Genomic DNA, 20,050 nt, shown 5'->3' with positions numbered 1-20,050 from the left:
TAGAAGTAGAGTTGTGGGACAGTATGTAGGACAGCATGTAGGTCTTGAGTTTAAGCCGCAGGACCAAAAAGAAAACCCCAATAAAACAATCCAAACTTTTATGCATGAGACAGGAATGAAGGTAAACCCTGAATGACATAAGATACATGTAAGACAAAGGAAGAAAAGGATATTTCCAAAGGAAGAAAGCCATATGTATTTTCAGAGTGCATGGGCAGAAATGTATTGTTGGCATGGCTCGGGAATTGACATGAAATTCTGTCTTTGGGATCTACATCATCTTACACCCCACATTTCATAAAAGTGCACATAGTTCACAGAGCAGACAGATAGCTGCCAGCTACACAGGTAGAGGGGCTAGCTCACCTCCCCCCACCCCATCTACAGTCTGAAAACTGTGTCTTCGGCAACACTTTTGTCACTTGTCTCTTTTCCCTATTATTTTCTTCATGATTAATATGTCACCACCACCAATTCCCAGATCTTTTTTGCTGCTTTTGGAATGACAGGTTTGGGTTCATTTTTGAAATTCAGCGAAATTCAACCAAAGGGATCACCAGTGATTTACACAATACTTGGAAGATCTATAGATAGGAGAAGAAAGGCCTTAGTAGGGTTTCTATGTCAATGAAACTTAAATAAAAGTGAAATCATTGGCCCATGAAACTATTAAACTGTTGCCATTGATTGCTGCCCAATCTGGGCATTGCACACACACACACACACACACACACACACACACACACACACATACACACACAACTGTACATACAGAGCTATGATTCATATGAAGACACTTCTGCACAAAGGTGTACATCATTTTCTTAGTCTTCAAATTGAACAACCCTTTTTCTTTCTTTGGTGCTGGGACTATAGCTTGAACTCAGGCCTACACATTGGCTCTTAGTTTTGTTTTTTTTCACTCAAGGATGGCACTCTACCATTTGAGCCATAGTTCCATTTTAGTTTGTGCTGTTACTTTGGAGATAAGGGTCTACTGGGCTTGAATCGACATCCTCAGATCTCAGCCTGCTGAGTAGCTAAGATGACAAAAATGAGCCCTCATTGCTCAGCTGGGACATCCGTTTTGTGTTAGTTCAAGGCCTCTTACATATGAGTTGGAGCCTTTATCCTTTAGGTAGATATGATTTTTGCTACCTATGCTGTACACTGCTCAATTTAATTTTTTTTCAGTCTTGGGGACAAATAAGAAATGCAAGTATAGGGTAGGGATAGAATTAACTTTTGTCCACCACGGAAACAACCAAGATTCAGAACATTATAAGGGAATACTTCTCAAAACTTTATGCTAATAAGTTTGAGAACTTGACAGAAATGGACCTTTTCCTAGCAAATATTGACATGCCAAAACTAAACCAAGATGAGTTAAACCAGCTTAACAGGCCCATATCAAGCATTGAAATAGAAACAGCAATAAGAGACCTCCCAGCTAAGAAAAGTCCAGGACCAGATGGTTTTACAGCGGAATTTTACAAGGCCTTCAAAGCAGAGCTCACACCGATACTCCTCCAACTCTTCAATGAAATTGAAAGAGAAAGCTCACTACCGAACACATTCTATGAAGCCATCATAACCCTCATCCCAAAACCAGGCAGGGACTCATCAAAGAAAGAAAACTATAGACCCATTTCTTTGATGAACATTGATGCAAAACTTCTCAACAAAATTTTGGCCAATCGACTTCAACAATTCATCCAAAAAATCATACACCATGATCAAACAGGATTCATTTCAGGGATGCAAAGCTGGTTCAATATACGCAAATCAATTAATATTATTCATCACATCAACAGGAGCAAGAATAAGAACCACATGGTTATCTCAATAGATGCAGAAAAAGCATTTGACAAGATCCAACACCCCTTTATGATGAAGGTTCTGGAAAAATTAGGAATCCATGGAACATTCCTCAATACAATAAAGGCTGTATATGACAAACCTACAGCCAGCATTGTACTCAATGGTGAAAAACTAAAGCCATTTCCTCTTAACTCAGGAACAAGACAAGGATGCCCACTCTCTCCACTTCTCTTCAATCTAGTATTAGAATGCCTAGCTACAGCAATAAGGCAAGATGCAGACATAAAGGGGATCCAAATAGGGAAAGAAGAAATAAAACTTTCCCTCTTTGCAGATGACATGATCTTGTATTTAAAGAATCCCATAGACTCCACTCCCAAATTACTCAAGCTGATTCAAAACTTTGGCAAAGTAGCAGGATATAAAATTAACCCCCAAAAATCAATGGCTTTTCTATATGCCAACAATGAGAAAAGTGTGGCTGAAATTAGGAAAGCAACTCCATTTGTAATAGCCCCACAAAAAATAAAATACCTAGGAATTAACTTAACCAAAGAAGTGAAGGACCTCTATGATGAAAACTTTAAAATCTTGAAAAAGGAAATCAACACAGAACTTAAAAAATGGCAAAACCTCCCATGCTCCTGGATTGGCAAGATTAACATCGTGAAAATGGCAATACTTCCCAAGGCTATCTACAAATTCAACGCGATACCTATCAAAATTCCACCCTCATTCTTCAAGGAAATAGAGGAGGCAATCCAAAAATTCATATGGAACAATAAAAGACCCCGAATAGCAAAAACGCTCCTCAACGGAAAGAACACTGCTGGAGGAATATCAATACCAAATTTCAAACTCTACTATAAAGCCATAGTAATCAAAACAGCTTGGTATTGGCATAAGAACAGACCTCAGGACCAATGGAATAGAATTGAAAACCCAGAAATGAACCTACAGACCTATAGCCATCTAATCTTCGATAAGGAAGCTAAAACAATAGAATGGAAGAAAGACAGCCTCTTCAGTAAATGGTGCTGGCAAAATTGGTTAACTACATGTAGAAAACTAAAGCTAGATCCTTATATATCACCCTGCACCAGAATCAACTCCAAATGGATCAAAGACCTTGAACTCAAAGCAGACACTCTGAAAACATTACAGGATGGAATAGGAGAAACCCTAGGTCTCCTTGGCTCAGGTCGAAATTTTCTGAATAGAGACCCGGAAGCACAACAAATCAAAGAAAGGTTGGACAAATGGGATTGCATAAGATTGCAGAGCTTCTGCAGGGCAAATGACATAGCTGGCAAGATCAATAGAAAGCCCACCGATTGGGAGAAGATCTTTACTAGCCATACAACGGACAAGGGTCTCATATCTAAAATATACTTGGAACTCAAAAAATTAAACCACCCAACAACAAATCCTCAAAGAAACAATTGCCCAATAAATAAGTGGGCGAAAGACTTAAAGAGAAGCTTCTCTGAAGAAGAAAGAAGGATGGCCAATAGACACATGAAGAAATGTTCAACATCCCTAGCCATAAAAGAAATGCAAATCAAAACAACATTGAGATATCACCTCACTCCAGTTAGAACAGCAAAAATCAAGAACTCTAATAACAACAGATGCTGGAGGGGATGTGGACAGAAAGGAACCTTACTTCATTGTTGGTGGGAATGTAAACTTGTTCAACCACTTTGGAAAGCAGTATGGAGGTTCCTCAAAAGACTTCACATAGATCTCCCCTATGATCCAGCAATCCCACTTTTGGGCATTTACCCAAATGTTTACAAACAAGACCACACTAAAGCTACCAGCACAACTATGTTTATTGCAGCATTATTTACCATAGCTAAGATATGGAACCAACCCAGATGCCCCTCAGTAGATGAATGGATCAAGAAAATGTGGTATATATACACAATGGAATTCTATGCCTCCATCAGAAAGAATGACATTTCCCCATTTGTTAGGAAATGGAAAGGTTTGGAAAAAATTATATTAAGTGAAGTAAGCCAGGCCCAAAGAAGCATAGGTCCCATGGCTTCCCTTATTTGCAATATCTAGTATAGGTATGAGTCAAGCGGAAAAGGTCAGATAATGTGATGTTAGGAAAATGAACCCTTAAATATGTATTTTAATGTTTTCGTTTCTTTCATGCATGTGTTTCTAATGCATTTATAAGATTATTTCTTTGTTGCTTTGTATGTCCCTCCCCCACAGTGTAACCCCCGCTTTCACTATATTTGATGTCAGTATAACATGTGGAGGAGATGGGGACAAACAAGTCGTTTAAGGATTCAGGTGGACCTGTTGCAACAATGAGAAGTACAAAATGTCATGTCAAAACCAGCTTTACAATTTCGGTGTGGGGGGGGAGGGGGGTATAATTGGGTGGGGGGAGGGGGGTAAAATTGGGTGGGGGGAGGGGGGAGGCGGGGAAGGGAAGTGAAGGGTAAACAAAGGAGGAGGCTGCAATGCTTGGTAAGAAATGTATGCATTATCCTGCCCATGTAATTGTAGCCCCTCTGTACAGTATGTTCTCAAATAAAATAAAATACAATTTAAAAAAAAAAATAAAAAAAAAATAAAAATTTTGTGACATTTAAAAAAAAAAAAAAAAAAAAAAAAAAAGAATTAACTTTTGTCCCCTATTTGACTTTATCAATGTGTAAGTACCATGGCCGTGCTCTGCTGCCCTGACCTCTCGTCTGGAAATCCTCACGAGGACTAGGCTGGCTTACCTCGTTCTCCTGGGGTCCCTGGCACACCTGCATTTCCTGGAAAGCCTGGGGCACCTGGGGGTCCTTGTTCACCAGGGGTTCCAGGTGAGCCTGGTCTGCCCGGCTCTCCAGGAGGCCCTTGGATGGTCCTGGTGGATGTGGAATGGCTGGGAATCTGGTTGAGGATGGCTGTGTACCTAGCCATGTGACCTGCGAAAAGACACCAAAATGCAACATGCAAAGGACAGTCCTAGAGAAGTCTGGATTGTCATTCCAGAAAGCTCTGAACAGTTGTGTTCAATATCCACCAATGGCAGAAAGCCCACCCCTTGGAGACACACTGATGTCCAACTTTGAATATTTTCTATTTTGTGTAGAGTGATAGAAACGTCTGGCTTCGATTCCATGTGCTCGCACTGCACATGTCAGCGTGGTGACAAGCATCGCTGAGCAGAAATCATACATTTTATCTTCACCCCCAACGTTTATTTGACCCTGAACCCTCACACAGCTGCCCTTCTCCGGCAATTTCCTTTCACGTTATTTGTCTTTTTTCCAACCCACCAAGTCTGCTCCACCCTCTTGCTCACAAATCCCCAGACAATTGCCCTGTCTCCACACAGCTCTCAGTTTGCAAGATATTTTTTTTCCAAGAAACTTTCCCTTGGGTTTCAGCTGGAGAAACTTCCAGTGGCTTTATCTAATAAAAATTATGGCACTATCTTCCATGATCCCTCAACTTACGCCAGAGAGAACGTATTTTAGTAATCAGAAGTATAGATTTATAAAATATTTGATACTTCATAATAAATAAACGTCTCATTTTTTTCCAGCATCATAAATAGAATTTTCTAGATGCCTATTATTTGCCCTTCTCGTATATGTAAATCTAAACGAAAATAAGAACCACCTTCAGGAAGTAGTCTTAAAATATATTCTTTCCTTAAGTTTGGGACTCGGATTATATCTATTGCTTCTTGGATAGAGGCGTTGTTTCTATACATGACTTTCAGCTCTGCCTTTGACAAGAGACTGTCTGTCCTTCATTACTGTCCCAGCTGACGTCACCTGAGTCTCGAAGTTTCCCTTATAACCCTTCTTAACATTATTTTGATCAAGTAAGAACTAGAAACCAGATGACTGAGCCTGTAAGGAATTATATACAAACGAATAACTCAGGCCTAAAGAGGAAAATAAAGTGTACAGAGAAAACCAGAGTAATGGTTAGGAAAACAATTGTGATAACAGCGCTACAGCCAAGGGGGGCATACAGCGTCTTCAATTTCCTTCTCTTAAAACTGCACTGACAAGCAAGGCTTCTTAATTTCTTAGCCACTTAGGCTCTGTCTAATGCACTGCCTCTACTAAGAAATTATTCACAAGAGTTTGAGAATTACTAAGGGCAAAAAACTGAATTTTGAATCCTCAGTTTTTAGGGCATGTTCTAAATAATCATCTGCTTGTGTGAGGTTTTCATTCTATAGTGTGAAACAAGGCCATTAGCCATATGAACATTTAACCCTTTACATTTTCTTCCAATAATAATCCATCACTCAGTCAATTTACATTGTTCATTTGAAATGAGAATCCTATGGAGCAATCTAGGATACAGATTTTTCCCTTTGATAATTTATTGTTGTTATTGTTGTTGCTATGAAATGGCTATACTGGGATTTAACTTAGGGCCTTGTGTTTGCTAGGCAAGTATTCTACCACTTGAATCATGCCCTAATCCTGTAATTCATTGTTTTCAAATGTCTTGTTTTGGCATTAAACTGAATAGTTCATTGAATTCATAAATTCTCCCCATACACATTTAGTGTGCATATTATAAAATTAAGTAGTATTAACCAATAAGGAGGAAAACTACTGTGTCTGTAGCTTTGACCTCTTTTTGCTCCATTGTTTTCATTTCAATGAAAATTCTTGTAAGTTTGGGATCTTCATACCTCCCCTCTATCTTGGAATTGCAGGTGAGACTTTTAGACCCGGCCAAGAGAATCTTCTTAGACACATGTTGGACTCCCCTGGCTTAACTCTCAAACTTCCCTGGGTTAAAATAACTATAACCCTGAAACTGATAAGAGAATCACACTGCAAATGTCAGTCCCGCAAGGGGAAGGGTGTTATCAGAGCAGAGGGTGGATGACTGCCGCGCTAGACAAAGGCTGGACGCATTTGAGAGGAATATTTTGCCTTTTGGCATCAGCTCCTTTAGTACTGACCAAAGTACTAGAAAAGAGAAGGGTCCACCCTAGTAATCCTCTGGCTGCATTAATGGGACAAAATATGTAGTCAGCAGACAGCGGCAAATGTGCAAACAGACTGGCATATTGTGAACAGGAAGGTATCAATACTTGAAATGCAATGCTGTCAAACTGTTCAGGTATAAAATAAAAAGTGGGACGGGTGTTTTTTATCAAGGTCTGGTATAATTTTTGGCACAAGACCATATGCCCCAATTATATGTGCCATATCAAATGTCACATTAACACTCCCCTTTCCCCTCTCTCCCTCCCCTCCCCATTTCTCTGTATATATTTTGGCCTAAGCCTAAGGAATAAAAGGAAAGATTTTAGGATTACCAAAATACAGTAGGTTAAAAAATGGACAAGATTTAAACCTTATGAATGAGTAGAACTCAGTATCTTAAAGGATATTTTCAAAGATAGCTTCTGAGCTGTATCTTGGTAGTTCCATGTGTAACACTGAGGGCAGGGGGTGGGGGAGGCCTATTTTGGGGGAGGGAAAAGACAGAACAGCAGATTTGATCTGGGCAACTCCCTAGTCCTTGGGATGGTGACACAGGAGCTTGGTTTCTATACCACTGACATAGAGCTGCGAAGTAACCCGTTCTGGCTGTGCTAGATGGATTACTGTTAGAATTTATAAAGGATCAGGGTTGTCTTCCTTTGTCACTGTGGTCATGAGAAAGGCCCGTCCCCATGAGTCACCCCCTTGGTGAATATAACACACTTACTCTGGATGAGCTGCTCACACACTTGACGTGCCACTGCCCTGACCATGGCCTGAGACTGCAGGTCACCCTAGAGGAGAAGAAAGTCCATCAGCCCATCCACCACAGCTCAGCTCAGCCACACAGCCAGGACCTGACTGAATGCGCCCAGAAGAGCTCTGGGCTCCTAGCAACAGGGTAGACCAACAACCAGGATGGATGCACACAGAGGAGGAGGCAATTTGTAGGCATGGTTCCAGCCACGAGTCCATATTAGATTTAAAAACTAAGTATAAAGGATCCCAGATTCAAAAGTAAATAATTACAGCTTTGAAATAAACCCATAGATATTTAATGCCTCATTTACAGTTCCTTGGAGCTCATAAAATACAGTGCTTTCTCAAGCAGTGGCTCATGTAATACTAATCACTCAGAGTACCACTGTTCAACTCATTTTATTGTAACTGACCAGCAGTAAGCACATTCCTCAGGATTTTGCTGAGGAAAGGCCAGTTCTTAGTACAGCCAACCATAGAATTCTATTGGCAGCTGCACCATTTCTTTAAGGAGAGAGAAGATATCTAAAATAAACTGACTTAACTTTTAGGGCCAGCATTCATCCTGTCCATCCCTTGTCTTCTTGGGTGTTGATATTAGACATAAGGAAAACAGCAATCTCATGCTACTATGTGGTTATATCAGAAACTCGTTTATATCCATTATAAAACTGACTTAGCAATTCCACTCGTGAGTGACAAGTTTGTCTCCTTCCTTTATCCTTAAGGAATAAAGCCCAAAGTTATTGAATAGGATGGTGGCAGATGTGTGACTCAAAAATAGCTTCCAGGATCTGGTCCAGCACCCAGTTGTTGTTGTTGTTTTCCTTCTATTAGTAAATGAGCTCTCAGACAAATGAGTAAGGGAGAAAGAAGGAGAGGGGCTCATGTAATAGCACAAATAACCATGGTGCTGAATGGCTACCTTTCACCAAGCTAATGCCATAGCTTATGTGCAGTCAACTCTACCCAGCAAACATGCCCAGACTTACTCGTTCACCTCGCTCTCCCTTTGCTCCAGGGACACCCTGTAAAAGTGAAAGAAAAAAAAGGTGAGATACTTGGGATGCAGTGCTCAGCTCAAGTAACAGCACTGCATTTTTCCTTATTGAAGAAACGTTTCCCAGCTTTGATTAGAAAAGTAGTTATGCAAGACAAAAATAAAACAGTCAGCAACCTGTAATCCCATCCAAGCACAAATAGCTCCTTTAACCATTTACTCCTGCAGCCTCTTCATGCAGAGATATAGGTTTTTTAAAAAATGGCTATAAAATTGGAATCCTGTAGTAATATTCCATTGTAAAGTCTTTTCACCAAATAGGCCTTTACATCTTTCCACATAAATACCACTCTATTGAATTTTACCAATACTCCATAACTAATTTCACAAATGTCTTCTAAATAGCAGAATGATTTCAACTTTTAAGATTATCTTCGAGTACAAAGGAGTTTCAGTGCTACATGTCGATTTATAAGCAGAATGCATCTTGATCAACATTGTCCCTTCCATTTATCCTTCCCCAATCCATCTATCCCAACCCTACACATCCTCTAAAATCCCTGGTTCCATTTTCATCTACCTACATTGAGTATAACACTTCTCATCTGTCTAAGTGTTTTCAATTCTAAAATACCATCTCTAAAAGAAGTGCAAAGAACTTCTTTCAACCCAGGAGTTTAAGAGGTTTAAGCCCTCAGTCTGGTGTGGGGGGAGAAGGGGATGTGTGCTGGTACTAGGGCTTGAATTCTGCTTTTGGACATTTCCATTACTATCATTTATTATACTGACTTGTTTGAAAATGCTTCACATTTGAAGAAAGGAATTATAGTGCAAACCTAGTTGCACTGCAGTCAGTAAGCAGACAGCATACTACTGGCTCTTTCTAGAATGTTGAGATTGATGTGTTTAATTGGGCCTGAAATTCCTCACATTCAGTTTCATGATGCTCATTATTAAGTAGTTAAAGGACAAGCAATGAAAGATCTTTTAGTGAAATATCACTACAGCAAGAAATTATTTTTTTCCAACTACTCTGACATCTTTCCTTTGATTTTTGCAAAGTAAAATAAAATAAAAATTCCTGAGCAAGTGAAGGCCCATAACTCCACCAAAGTATACTTTGACGTAAAACACATACAGTCCCTGTACGTGAAGGTAGGAAAAAGAGCCACATATTTTCTTTAACTTTAGGAACATTTGAAATGTAAAGAAAAGGAAATACAGTAGCTCCATTCATATATTCATAGGTTTTAGTGCTGAAATGGAGAGGAATGATCTCATGATTCAAGTCCTACATACTAAAGATACTTGTTCAACAAAATCTAAATATATTAGGCTGGCTTCAGAGGTCTTTAGCTAACCTGACTCCTAATCTGTAAAAGTAGCCTTCTAATAACCCCTCAATCATCAGCCTAATCAGAACACCAACTTCCTTTCCCTCATTTCCTTCCTTCCTTTTTTCCTTCCTTCCTTTTTTCCTTCCTTCCTTTTCTCCTTCCTTCCTTCCTTCCTTCCTTCCTTCCTTCCTTCCTTCCTTCCTTCCTTCCTTCCTTCCTTATTTCCTCTCTCCCTCATCCTTCCTTCTTTCCTTCCCTTCATTTCTTTTTCTCTCACAAATACATATAAAATACTCTATGTATCAGACACTGGGTTGAGATCTATCAATACAAACATAAGTGTGATAAAATTCTGTCCTCAAGGAACCAGTGGAGATTCAGACATCAACAACCTGAAGAAGCACGTGGTGGCCTGTGGATGTAAGGGTGGCTTTCCATGAGAGGTTTGCAGTTTTAGCTTGAAGCTCACCAGGAAGTGATTGGAGGACAAAGCAACCCAAATAGGCACAAAAGCATCCCCAGATGCAAAAAGGTATGGAGTAAAATAGCCTATATTTGGAGAGCTTTAAATCATTTGGGGATGTTGCAACTCCAAGTAAAGGGATGATGCCAGACCAAGATGCAGAAGAAGGTAAGAGGCATGGAGAATGGCCTTGCACAGTACTGTGGACATGTGAGACCCCACCCTCTGGAGACAGGGATCTTGACTGGGTAGAGTCAAACTATGTAAAGATACACAGTGGCTCACATCTGCAACCCTAGCAACTCAGGAGGCTGAGATCTGAAGATCATGGTTTAAAGCCGATGAAACTTTTATTTCCACAAAGCTAGAAGGGGAGGTTATGGTTCAAGTGGTAGAGTGCTAGCCTTAAGCAAAAATGCTCAGGGATAGCATCCAGGCCCTGACTTCCAGCACCAGGATCAGCACATACACACACACACACACACACAAGTCCAGCAGCTAAAGACTGGACCAGACCAGGGTTAAAACAGAGGCCAATGGCCCAACTAATGATTGTCTTCATGGGAAATAAGAAGGGCCTGACATGAAACCATGGTACCTGTAACAGAGCTAGAGAAAGAGTGGAAAGATAATATAATATACACATATACATAAAACATTGTGTTTTGCACCAGCTCTACTCAGGCCAAGCCATCTTCCTGTCTCTGTGGGTGGTAATTCCACCATATTCCAAGATTTCAATAATGTGCTATATCCTTCCAAAGCTGTTAGATTCACTTCCTCAGGTAGCTTAGGATTATCTCCTCTCTGTTTGTCTGACTCTGTCTTTCTCTCTGTGTCTGTCTCTCTGTTTTCTCTGTTCTCTCTGTTCTCTCTCTCTCTCTCTCTCTCTCTCTCTCTCTCTCTCTCTCTCTCTCTCTCTCTCTCTCTCTCTCTCTCTCCCCTCCTCCTCCTCCTCCCCCTCCTCCTCCTCCTCTCCATTCCCTCCGTGCTTCCTCCCTTACCACCCCCCATTCATAGAAGTTTCCATTTCTTTCCCTTAGGGCCTTCCACACTGTCTTTTGCTACACTTTGTCATGTAAATCCTTGAAACTCCTCCCAAGCTCCTCCCACTGTATCTTTGCACATATTGTACCCACTCTCGCATATTTTCAATGAATTAATTTAGGGAACTGATGATTTACTGAAGTGATAGGGCTTTCCTGTTAGGAGGGAGGGACTAGGTGAGGGCCACATCTAGAAACCAAGTGTCCTGATATGTAACACAAAGCTCGTTAAATGATGCAGACAGGATCTCCCTGAGCTAAATTGTGGTCAGACTGAATGCATGGCCCCAGGAGGGACTAGCGCGGTTCTTCTTGGCCCTCACCAGGCATATGACCAGGGCAGGGAAGGGACTGAAACTCAGGTAGGAATGAGGACCTCAGCCGCAGCGATGCACATGCAACCCTGAGAAGTTGGCAGCTGGAGGCAGAGTGCAGAAAAGCAAGTGTTTCTGGCACCAGCTGTAGGAAAGTTGTTGCTATTTTCAGTGGTACAATCTGTCCCTCTTGGTCTCTTTCCTTCACCTTCCTAGACAGACATCCATGGGAAATCAATCAAAGCTTTAGCACCAAGACATGGAGCCTGTCTTACGCCAGCCTGGCAGCCTCGAGGTGGGTGGGAGCTGGCGGCCCAGACACAGAGAAAACCTGGGCTGCACAGTGCAGAGAACAGCTGGCCCTGCTGGGAAATCCCCAAAGCTCACGGGTGCCCCACCCAGCATCTATAGACCAAATGGCTTTTGCCTCAGGTAAAAAGTGTTAATGACCTGAGGCCTCTCACAACACCATCAAGGACTCTTTTTTGTTCATTTCTAACAAAAATGACATTATCAAGTGCTTGATTTGGGGGAAAAAACACATTGACATTCCTGTGTGCCTAATAGCTTAGTCTAATATAGAGCCACAATAGACTTAGTGGGTAACTGAGAAAGTGTCATGCTTATTGGTGTACTGGTTGCTCATTGGTTTCTCCTATCTTATCTCTTCCTGTTCCCTCTGACCATATTTAAACCACAATCTGAAAGACTAGTTCTAGTCATGGGCTTTCATTTGTACTACCATTCTTTCAGGTGTGAGTGTGTGTGTGTTTGTGAGCAACTCATGTTTTTCTGGTAGAAAATTTAAAACAATCTATCATCGCTCTCATTAAGCCCTCGAGTATTCAAGCCTTGTATTTTACCTTAGGGAACCAGGCTTGGTTGGTGCCACTTGAGCCCAGTCCTTGTAGGCTTATAATGAGTTGACTTAGACAAATAGAGAATAGCAAGCCATGGAAACGTATATGTGGAATCGTGATGACCCCCTGGCTTTAGCTATGCCCTGGGAGCTTCTCCAGTTTCCTTTACAGAATCCCACAGAGTCAATACTGAATAAACACCTCCGACCAGCAGAGACGCTGGTCAATTCAAACACATAAATGACATGGAGATAGGACATGCCAGGCCTCATAATGCATACTCACCGGAGGCCCCAGGGCACCTTGAGGTCCCATGCTGCCCATGATCCCCGGGACTCCAGGAGCTCCAGGAATTCCCTAAGAGAAAGGAAAGAAAGTGAAGACTCGACATCCTCATGGATGACAGCCAGCCTTCAAGTGGGACTAACAAATATACATTGATAGTCGCTTTCATCCTCATCACCAGGACTTTGGGATGCATTGCTCATTCTTGCTCTTAGCTACCAAAAAGGGGAATAAAATTTTTATTCTCTAAACTATTGGTCAGGTGCAGTTTCTTAGAATTCAAGTCTTACATATGCCCAATAAAAACTAAATTAGAACCAGGCACTTGTAGCTCAGTATAGTAATCCTAGTTACCCACAAGGCTGAGATCTAAGAACCATGGTTCAAATCTAGCCTGGGCAGAAAAGTCTAGGAGACTTATTGCCAATTCATCAGCAAAAAAAAGCCAGAACTGGAAATGTGGCTCAACTGGTAAAGTGCCAACTTTGTGCAAAAAAAAAAAAAATCTAGGGAAGAGCATCCTGGTCCTGAGTTCAAGCCCAAGTACTGGCATCAAAAAAAACACACACACACAAAGAAAGGCCTAAATTAATGCAGGTAACCTAAGGCACAATGGTTCAAAAAATCCATCCCTATGAAATATTTCAAAGGGATTTGGGGTTGGGGTTTAGGGGGTGGGCACAGATCTGTATCAAGAGACAAGTCATACCATAGCAAAAAGTGGTTGCTAAGTAAAAGGTCTGATAGAAGAAATCCCAAGAGAAATGAAATGTTACCCCAGTCATTTCTGGAAATACTTACAATTGGCCCGGGTGGTCCCGGGGGACCTGAGGAACCATCCTTTCCAGGAAATCCCTGGAGAATAATAAAAGAATGTCAAGTAAGTGGTTGCTTTACATGGTTTTCAGTATTTGGGGACTGGGAGTAAGTCCTGCCCCTTGGTCTGGATTACCGAGGATTCATTGCTTTCAAACTCTCCATGAGAATTGTTCTTGGCAAGGTTTTTGTATCTATTGGTTTCATTAAATTGTCCAGTATGAGAATTTGAGGTGTAAGAAATGGCACTTACAAAATATAAACAGGAATTTGTTCCCAGAAAATGTTTTTATTAAGTAAAGCATAACAAATGAGAAAGAGAACCAATCCTAATTAATGCCTGGACCAAGAACAAAAAGAAGTGTTGCTGTCCTTCATGACCCAAGAGGCTTAGATGAGGAAAGTCTTCTATAGAGAGCATGCTGTGTTAGGAGAATGGCAGTATCTGAAGCTGTGCAAGCTCTGGGGGGAGGGGGGCAGGGTGAAGAGAAATGGGGAATAGGGGGAGTTTCGTTTTCTCCTGCAGTGATTCTATTTTGACTCAGTAAGTCTGTCATGGACTTACAAATTGGTCATGCTTCCTTCCCATTTCCTATCAGAAGAATTTAAGCCAGATCAAATGATGTTCTTTATGTTTTAAAAAATCTTTCCAGTTATAAGTTATATATTTGTGTTATTTTCTTTCCTTTTTTTGTTGGTTGTGAGACTTGAACTCAGGGCCTGGGCACTGTCTTTGAGCTCTTTTGCTCAAGGCTAGTGCTCTACCTCTTTGAGCCACAGCTTTACTCCCAGTTTTCTGATGGTTTATTGGAGATAAGAATTTCACAGACTTTGTTGCCTGGGTTGGCTTTGAACCATGATCCTCAGATCTCAGCCTTCTGAGTAGCTAGGATTACAGGCATGAGCCACCAGTATCTGTCCTATGTGTGTTATTTTCATGTGAGTGTGGAAAAAAATAACAGCTGGAATAACTTAATTCTTGAATAGCTACAGTTCTATATCAAGGCCTTGATGGTCCTTCCAAAGCAGATGATATGGAAGGGGATTTACAATCTAAATTTTACAAGGTTATAAAACTTCATGAAAATACTAGCTTTTAGTACAAGGACAAACAGATTGTCACCATATGGGATCTGTCTTTTATTGGAATCATTATTTCCCATGGCAACAAACTCCCAGCTACCTGGCCAATTGTTTTGTGGCCTCTCCCGATCCTTTTAGGATACTTCTGCCACCTTTGCAGAGAAAAATCCATCTTCTTATGGACCCCCATCCACATACACATGATCTTTCCACCCACAAAGGGTCAAGGAAAAAGAGAGTAAAGGCAAGATCGGGTGAGTAAGTTGATGTATGGGCATGGAGAGAGAATGAGACGGGGCATCTGAGGATGGAGAGATGGACAGGTAGGAAGTATTGGTGAACACAGCCCTTTCATTGTGCTCTCGGCCTCAGAACGCTAATGAGCCCTAAACCCAAGCCTGGGTCCATTGCTTGTTAACTACATTTTGTAGCCCTCATCATAATTAGGTGGGAGTCACATACACCAATGTGCTAGCCAGAGAAAGAAACCAGTTCCAATCTTGCCTCATAAATACTTCCTATGGATGATCCTCCACTTTCTTTTTCCCTTCTGCATCAATGTTAGAGGCCACATATTGCAGATAAGAGTGTTCCAAGACATAAAGACCCTGAGTCCAGAAATGACTGCATGGGATAGGGATTCGCTGTCCCTACTTCTCCACCCACTCTTGATGACAGTACTGGAATGTGAACAGTAATAAGATTTTTTTAATTTTATAACTTATTGCATTGTACTGCACTAAGAGACTTGGATTTTAGCCTATATCTGATGCTGATATATAAGCGAGTCTCATAGTCATCTTACAATAGATTTGTTTTCCTACTTCAGTCAAAAATAGAGCCAAACATCATGAAGTACACCTGTAAGTCCAGCACTAGAGAGACTGGGGCAGGACGATTGAGAGTTTCAGGCCAGCCTGAGATACTTGAGGAGATTTGGTCTCAAAAATTGTTTTAAACATGTGTCTGAAAAAACTACAGGTATTAGCCTTGATACAAACTAAGTCACGTACACACATACACACACACACACACACACACACACACACACACACATATAAAAGCACACATCTTCTTGTACCTGCTATTCAAACAACATAAATTAATGCTGATGACTGTGGAAAAAATTGCTTTAAAAGGGGTTTACATGTAGCATATCTAAGAGGAGACCATGAAAAATCAGAACACGTGAAAGATGAGTGGGATCTGAGAGCACGTCAAGTCTGCCTCGGGGGAGAGGCTAAAAATGGTAGACTCTAAGATCCTGAATTCAAACCCCCATACTGCCACCCCACAGAATAACTTTATCTAGTCTAAAGTTTACCTAATCAAAAGAGAGTAAGAAAACTTGTCACTCCAAAGAGAGCGAGAAAGAAAGAGAAAAATAAAAAAAGAAAGAAAGAATGTTGATAATATATTCCATGTTTTTGGACAAAATTTTGAAAAGAAACAAAGGCACATGGTATAGAGTCAGTCACTTGGGAACATGTTTTCAAAAAGGGAACTTTCTTAAGTGTCATGTAGCACACAATAGAACAAGTACATGAGCCACACGTGAGGTCAGACAGGCCAGTAGCCATTGGTCTGTGTGTCACTGAGAAATGGTGGCATGGCCACAGGAGACTTCCCTGTTTCAGGCTGAGTTCAGGAGGAAACCATCTTGGAAGGCAAACAGGAGCAAGCTTCCTCACAGAGAGAGGGAAGCCATGGCATATTTTCTCCTAATACTTGAAAACTGCATTATTCTCAGGGAGATGCACAGGAAATAACACATTTACGGCCTCTCCCACTCATAGGGGACGGAATTTGACAAAAGCCACATCTGTCTATCCTCTGCCTGGCGCTGAGACCCTCAGGACAGCGCTGGGAACAGGGTTGAACAGGCTGATTTATAGACACCATGTGCTTCATGGTGCAGGGAAGATGCCAAACGATTGCGTTTACACATGAGTTTAATTTGAGGAGGGGATGTGTTTCTGTGGGATCAAATCAATGGGGAAGAGGAGGAAAGAGATTACTTTGTTCTTAGGTTCTGGGAGATACAGAGAGAGCATGTTGGTGTTTCTTACTTCCTGCACTTTTTAGGAGATCTATGCTCTTCATTGGCACTTTCTGAACACACTCTTAGCATGTCACTGGCACAAAAGAGAAGGCTGAGAAAGGCTTCATGTGAACAAATGGAGGCTCCTGGAAGAAGAGCTCTGTTTGCCATGTTGAATATTGAAATACTAACTGGAGAGAGAGTGAGATGAATGCAGAGCACAGGAAAATGCTAGTGCTGAACCCTTGACAACCATGCAAGAAAGCCATCAAAAATGGTCTCTTCTCAGTCCCTGAGATTCAATCGTGATAAAAATCTTAGGAGCATACCTACATTCCTGCGTGGTTGACTGACTGCTGAGAGAAAACAGTAAGCCAATGGAGGAGGAGGAAAGGGAAGAAAAGGGGGGGATGGGATATCTCCATCTGAGCCCATAGGGAATTCTGGAGTGTGAATTTCACATTATATTTTCTCTCCTGTTTATCTCAGAAAACTTTTATACCAAAGTGAAAAAAAATGGTAAAAATAGTGGAGAAGATGTATCTGTATTTTATAAGAAAAAATTTTGGCAAATTATAGCTCTGTGATTCCATTGAAATGCAAAGATTATTGGGTGCTTTGCAATCATTAATGGGTTAATGTTTTCCAAATTTTTCCTCTAGTTATAAGATTTCCACTCATCAGCAAGCGAGCAATCTGAGAAGATATGGGTTTACAGATTAGGAAACTGGACACAAGACCTGTTGCAACAATGAGAAGTACAAGTTGTCATGTCCAAAACGAGCTTTACAACGTCAGTGCGGGGGGGGGGGGGGGAGGGGGAAAGGGGGGGAAGGAGAAGGATTGGGATTGGGGGGGAGGGGGGAGGCTGGGAAGGGATGTGAAGGGTAAACAAAGGAGGAGGCTGCAATGCTTGGTAAGAAATGTACGCATTATCCTGCCCACGTAATTGTAACTTCTCTGTACAGTATGTTCACAAATAAAATTAAATTAAATTAAAAAAAAAGAAATGCAAAATTGAATATCTCTATAAAAACTTCAAGCAATGCAAATAGAAACTTAATAAGCATAATATGAAAATTCACTGAAACCAACAAATATGAATTTTTAAAGTGCATGAAATCAGCCACCACACACAGGATGTTTTATAACATGGGTAGTTCCAGGTCTTTTCCCTTTTTGATATTTCTACCTCAAAATATTAAAATACACCCACAGCCCACATTCAAAATAATTTTTTTGCTATAAAAACTTGAAAGGATTTTTATAGTTTGGTTTTGAAAACATCTGGCTGTGAGCAGATTATGTAGTAAGAACCAGCAACACAATCTAACTTGTAATTTACCTTAAACATTAATAATATTCTAATTGACCATTAAATATACCTATGGCTGATTGGCAAAGCATATGTCTTTGCAGACATTTTACTCAACACTGATTGATTTCCATTTTTCCATACTCTAAAACAAATATATGTGTCTTTTTCAGGACTCAAATGTTTCCTTTCATAAGCTCTTAAAAACTTTGTAGTTCCTCTATCCTGTGCTTACAATGTCTAAAGCATAAAAACCTACCTAACTAGTGTGCAACTAGTGTTGCAATTAACATTGAAGTCAGAAGCTACCATCCAGATTTAGTCAGAAGCTACCATTCATGTTCATGGAGCCCTTGGAAATAACAGACAGTATGAGTTGACTCAGGGTATTTACTGCCTATGTTTTCTCCAAAGCCTGCAATGGTAGGTCATGGGCATTGGGCTTGTATTTCTGGAATGTAGCCAAGGATGAAGATGATTTGACTGGTAGTGAGAAAACTACAAATAACCCACATCTGAAGAGCGGTTGAGAGGGAAAGACTCAAGTAGCAAGAAACTAGAGAAGCCCCTGATGTGTAATCTCAACCCCATGGTGTGGCTCTCGATGGCTGCAGTCAGAAATAAGGTTGCTTCTTCTAGCAGTGGATCGAAAACAACCACTTCATTAAGAAGCCACAAACTGCAAATACTGGCCTGGGATAGAGATCAAAGTGAAATGCCATGTTGGGAAATTTTCAGTGCCACAAATACACATTCAAAATGTATTTGTCAAGAATTCACTGTATACACCACAAAATTAAGAAAAGTAAGGGAGAGGGGTCAGAATGTTGAAGGGGTGGCACTGATCAAGTATGTTGTAAAAGCTTTGTTAAATGGCACCTCTCTGTACAACTACTTAAAGATAATAAAAAAATGTCTAAAAATTATGTGCATGTATAGTGTGTGTATATCTAGGTATGCATAGTTATATAATTTTAACATAATTTAAATATAATTTAACATTATATATATTTTATATACACATAAGCATATTCTCATAACATACAGCTATAACTTGAGGGAATCGAAATAAAATTATAAGAAAAAAACCATCAATGCTGTGGCAAAGAGTAGACCTTACATAATGTATAGCTTTTTCTCAGGCTTATAAAACTTTCTGAAATGGAATGCTACTAAATCAAGCCTAAGATCTTGTGTATCTGAATCTCTGAGGTTGAGGCCCAGAATGATCTTAATTAACATAACTTTGTGGGAAGAAAGAGCATATTGTTGAAGCCAGAGAGATGGACTGAAACCTTGGTTCCAATTCTTCCTAGCTGTGAAATGTTCAGTCCTTTAACTTTCTAACCTTTGTAAAATGGGGCTAAGAGTCTTTTAGCAGTCAGAGTTCTGACAGACGAAGGGACAGAACACTTGTCAAGTACTTGCATTATTCAATCCTGAAGGGTAGTAGCCACTGCCATTTTCATTAAAACAAAGGGTCAAGTCCCAGTTGAATATACTATCACTGCTGTCGGTGATGGAGCAAATAGAGGATTTTAAAGAAAATCTATCTAGACCTACAAGAAGAGAATCAGGTCAGTCTCTCCTCTAGTTTTATGATGGCTTCTTCCAAATTCCCGTTCTGAAGGAGGAAGATGATCAGGGGGAAAATGATTTAAAAAAAAAAACTTTAATATTTTGCCAAAAAAAGAAGGATACTTTGGGGCAGGCTTGGGGCTTGAACTCAGGGCCTGGGTGCTGTCCCTGCAGCATTTTTGCTCAAGGCTCACATTCTACCACTTGAGCCACAGCTCCACGTCTACCTCTTAACATTTTGTAAGTATTTTCTAGATGAATCGCTCATCACGGCCTCACATTTATGACAGAATAAAATCCAAATGGTTGACTCAAGTTCAATTTCTCAAGCTCAGTCAAAGTCCGACTCA

General features: G+C 40.6%; 1 protein-coding gene across 3 annotated transcripts in view; it reads right to left on the bottom strand.

The window, feature by feature from the left end:
• Col14a1 (collagen type XIV alpha 1 chain) overlaps positions 1-20,050 on the bottom strand; it is a 197,498-nt gene that overhangs the window by 15,297 nt on the left and 162,151 nt on the right. For all 3 annotated transcript variants that reach the window (XM_069991329.1, XM_069991330.1, XM_069991331.1), the window contains exons 41-45: positions 13,669-13,722; positions 12,868-12,939; positions 8,555-8,590; positions 7,531-7,597; positions 4,572-4,760 (exon numbers count right to left, since the gene is read on the bottom strand). In XM_069991329.1, the coding sequence (XP_069847430.1) occupies positions 4,572-4,760; positions 7,531-7,597; positions 8,555-8,590; positions 12,868-12,939; positions 13,669-13,722 (418 nt within the window). The remainder of the gene's footprint in view (positions 1-4,571; positions 4,761-7,530; positions 7,598-8,554; positions 8,591-12,867; positions 12,940-13,668; positions 13,723-20,050) is intronic.

The sequence above is a fragment of the Dipodomys merriami genome, unplaced genomic scaffold (genome assembly GCF_024711535.1).
Source record: "Dipodomys merriami isolate MVZ:Mamm:240054 unplaced genomic scaffold, mDipMer1.0.p SCAF_4, whole genome shotgun sequence".
Taxonomy (NCBI): domain Eukaryota; kingdom Metazoa; phylum Chordata; class Mammalia; order Rodentia; family Heteromyidae; genus Dipodomys; species Dipodomys merriami.
Note: the sequence above shows the minus strand (reverse complement) of the source record. Positions and strands in the feature narration are given on the sequence as shown.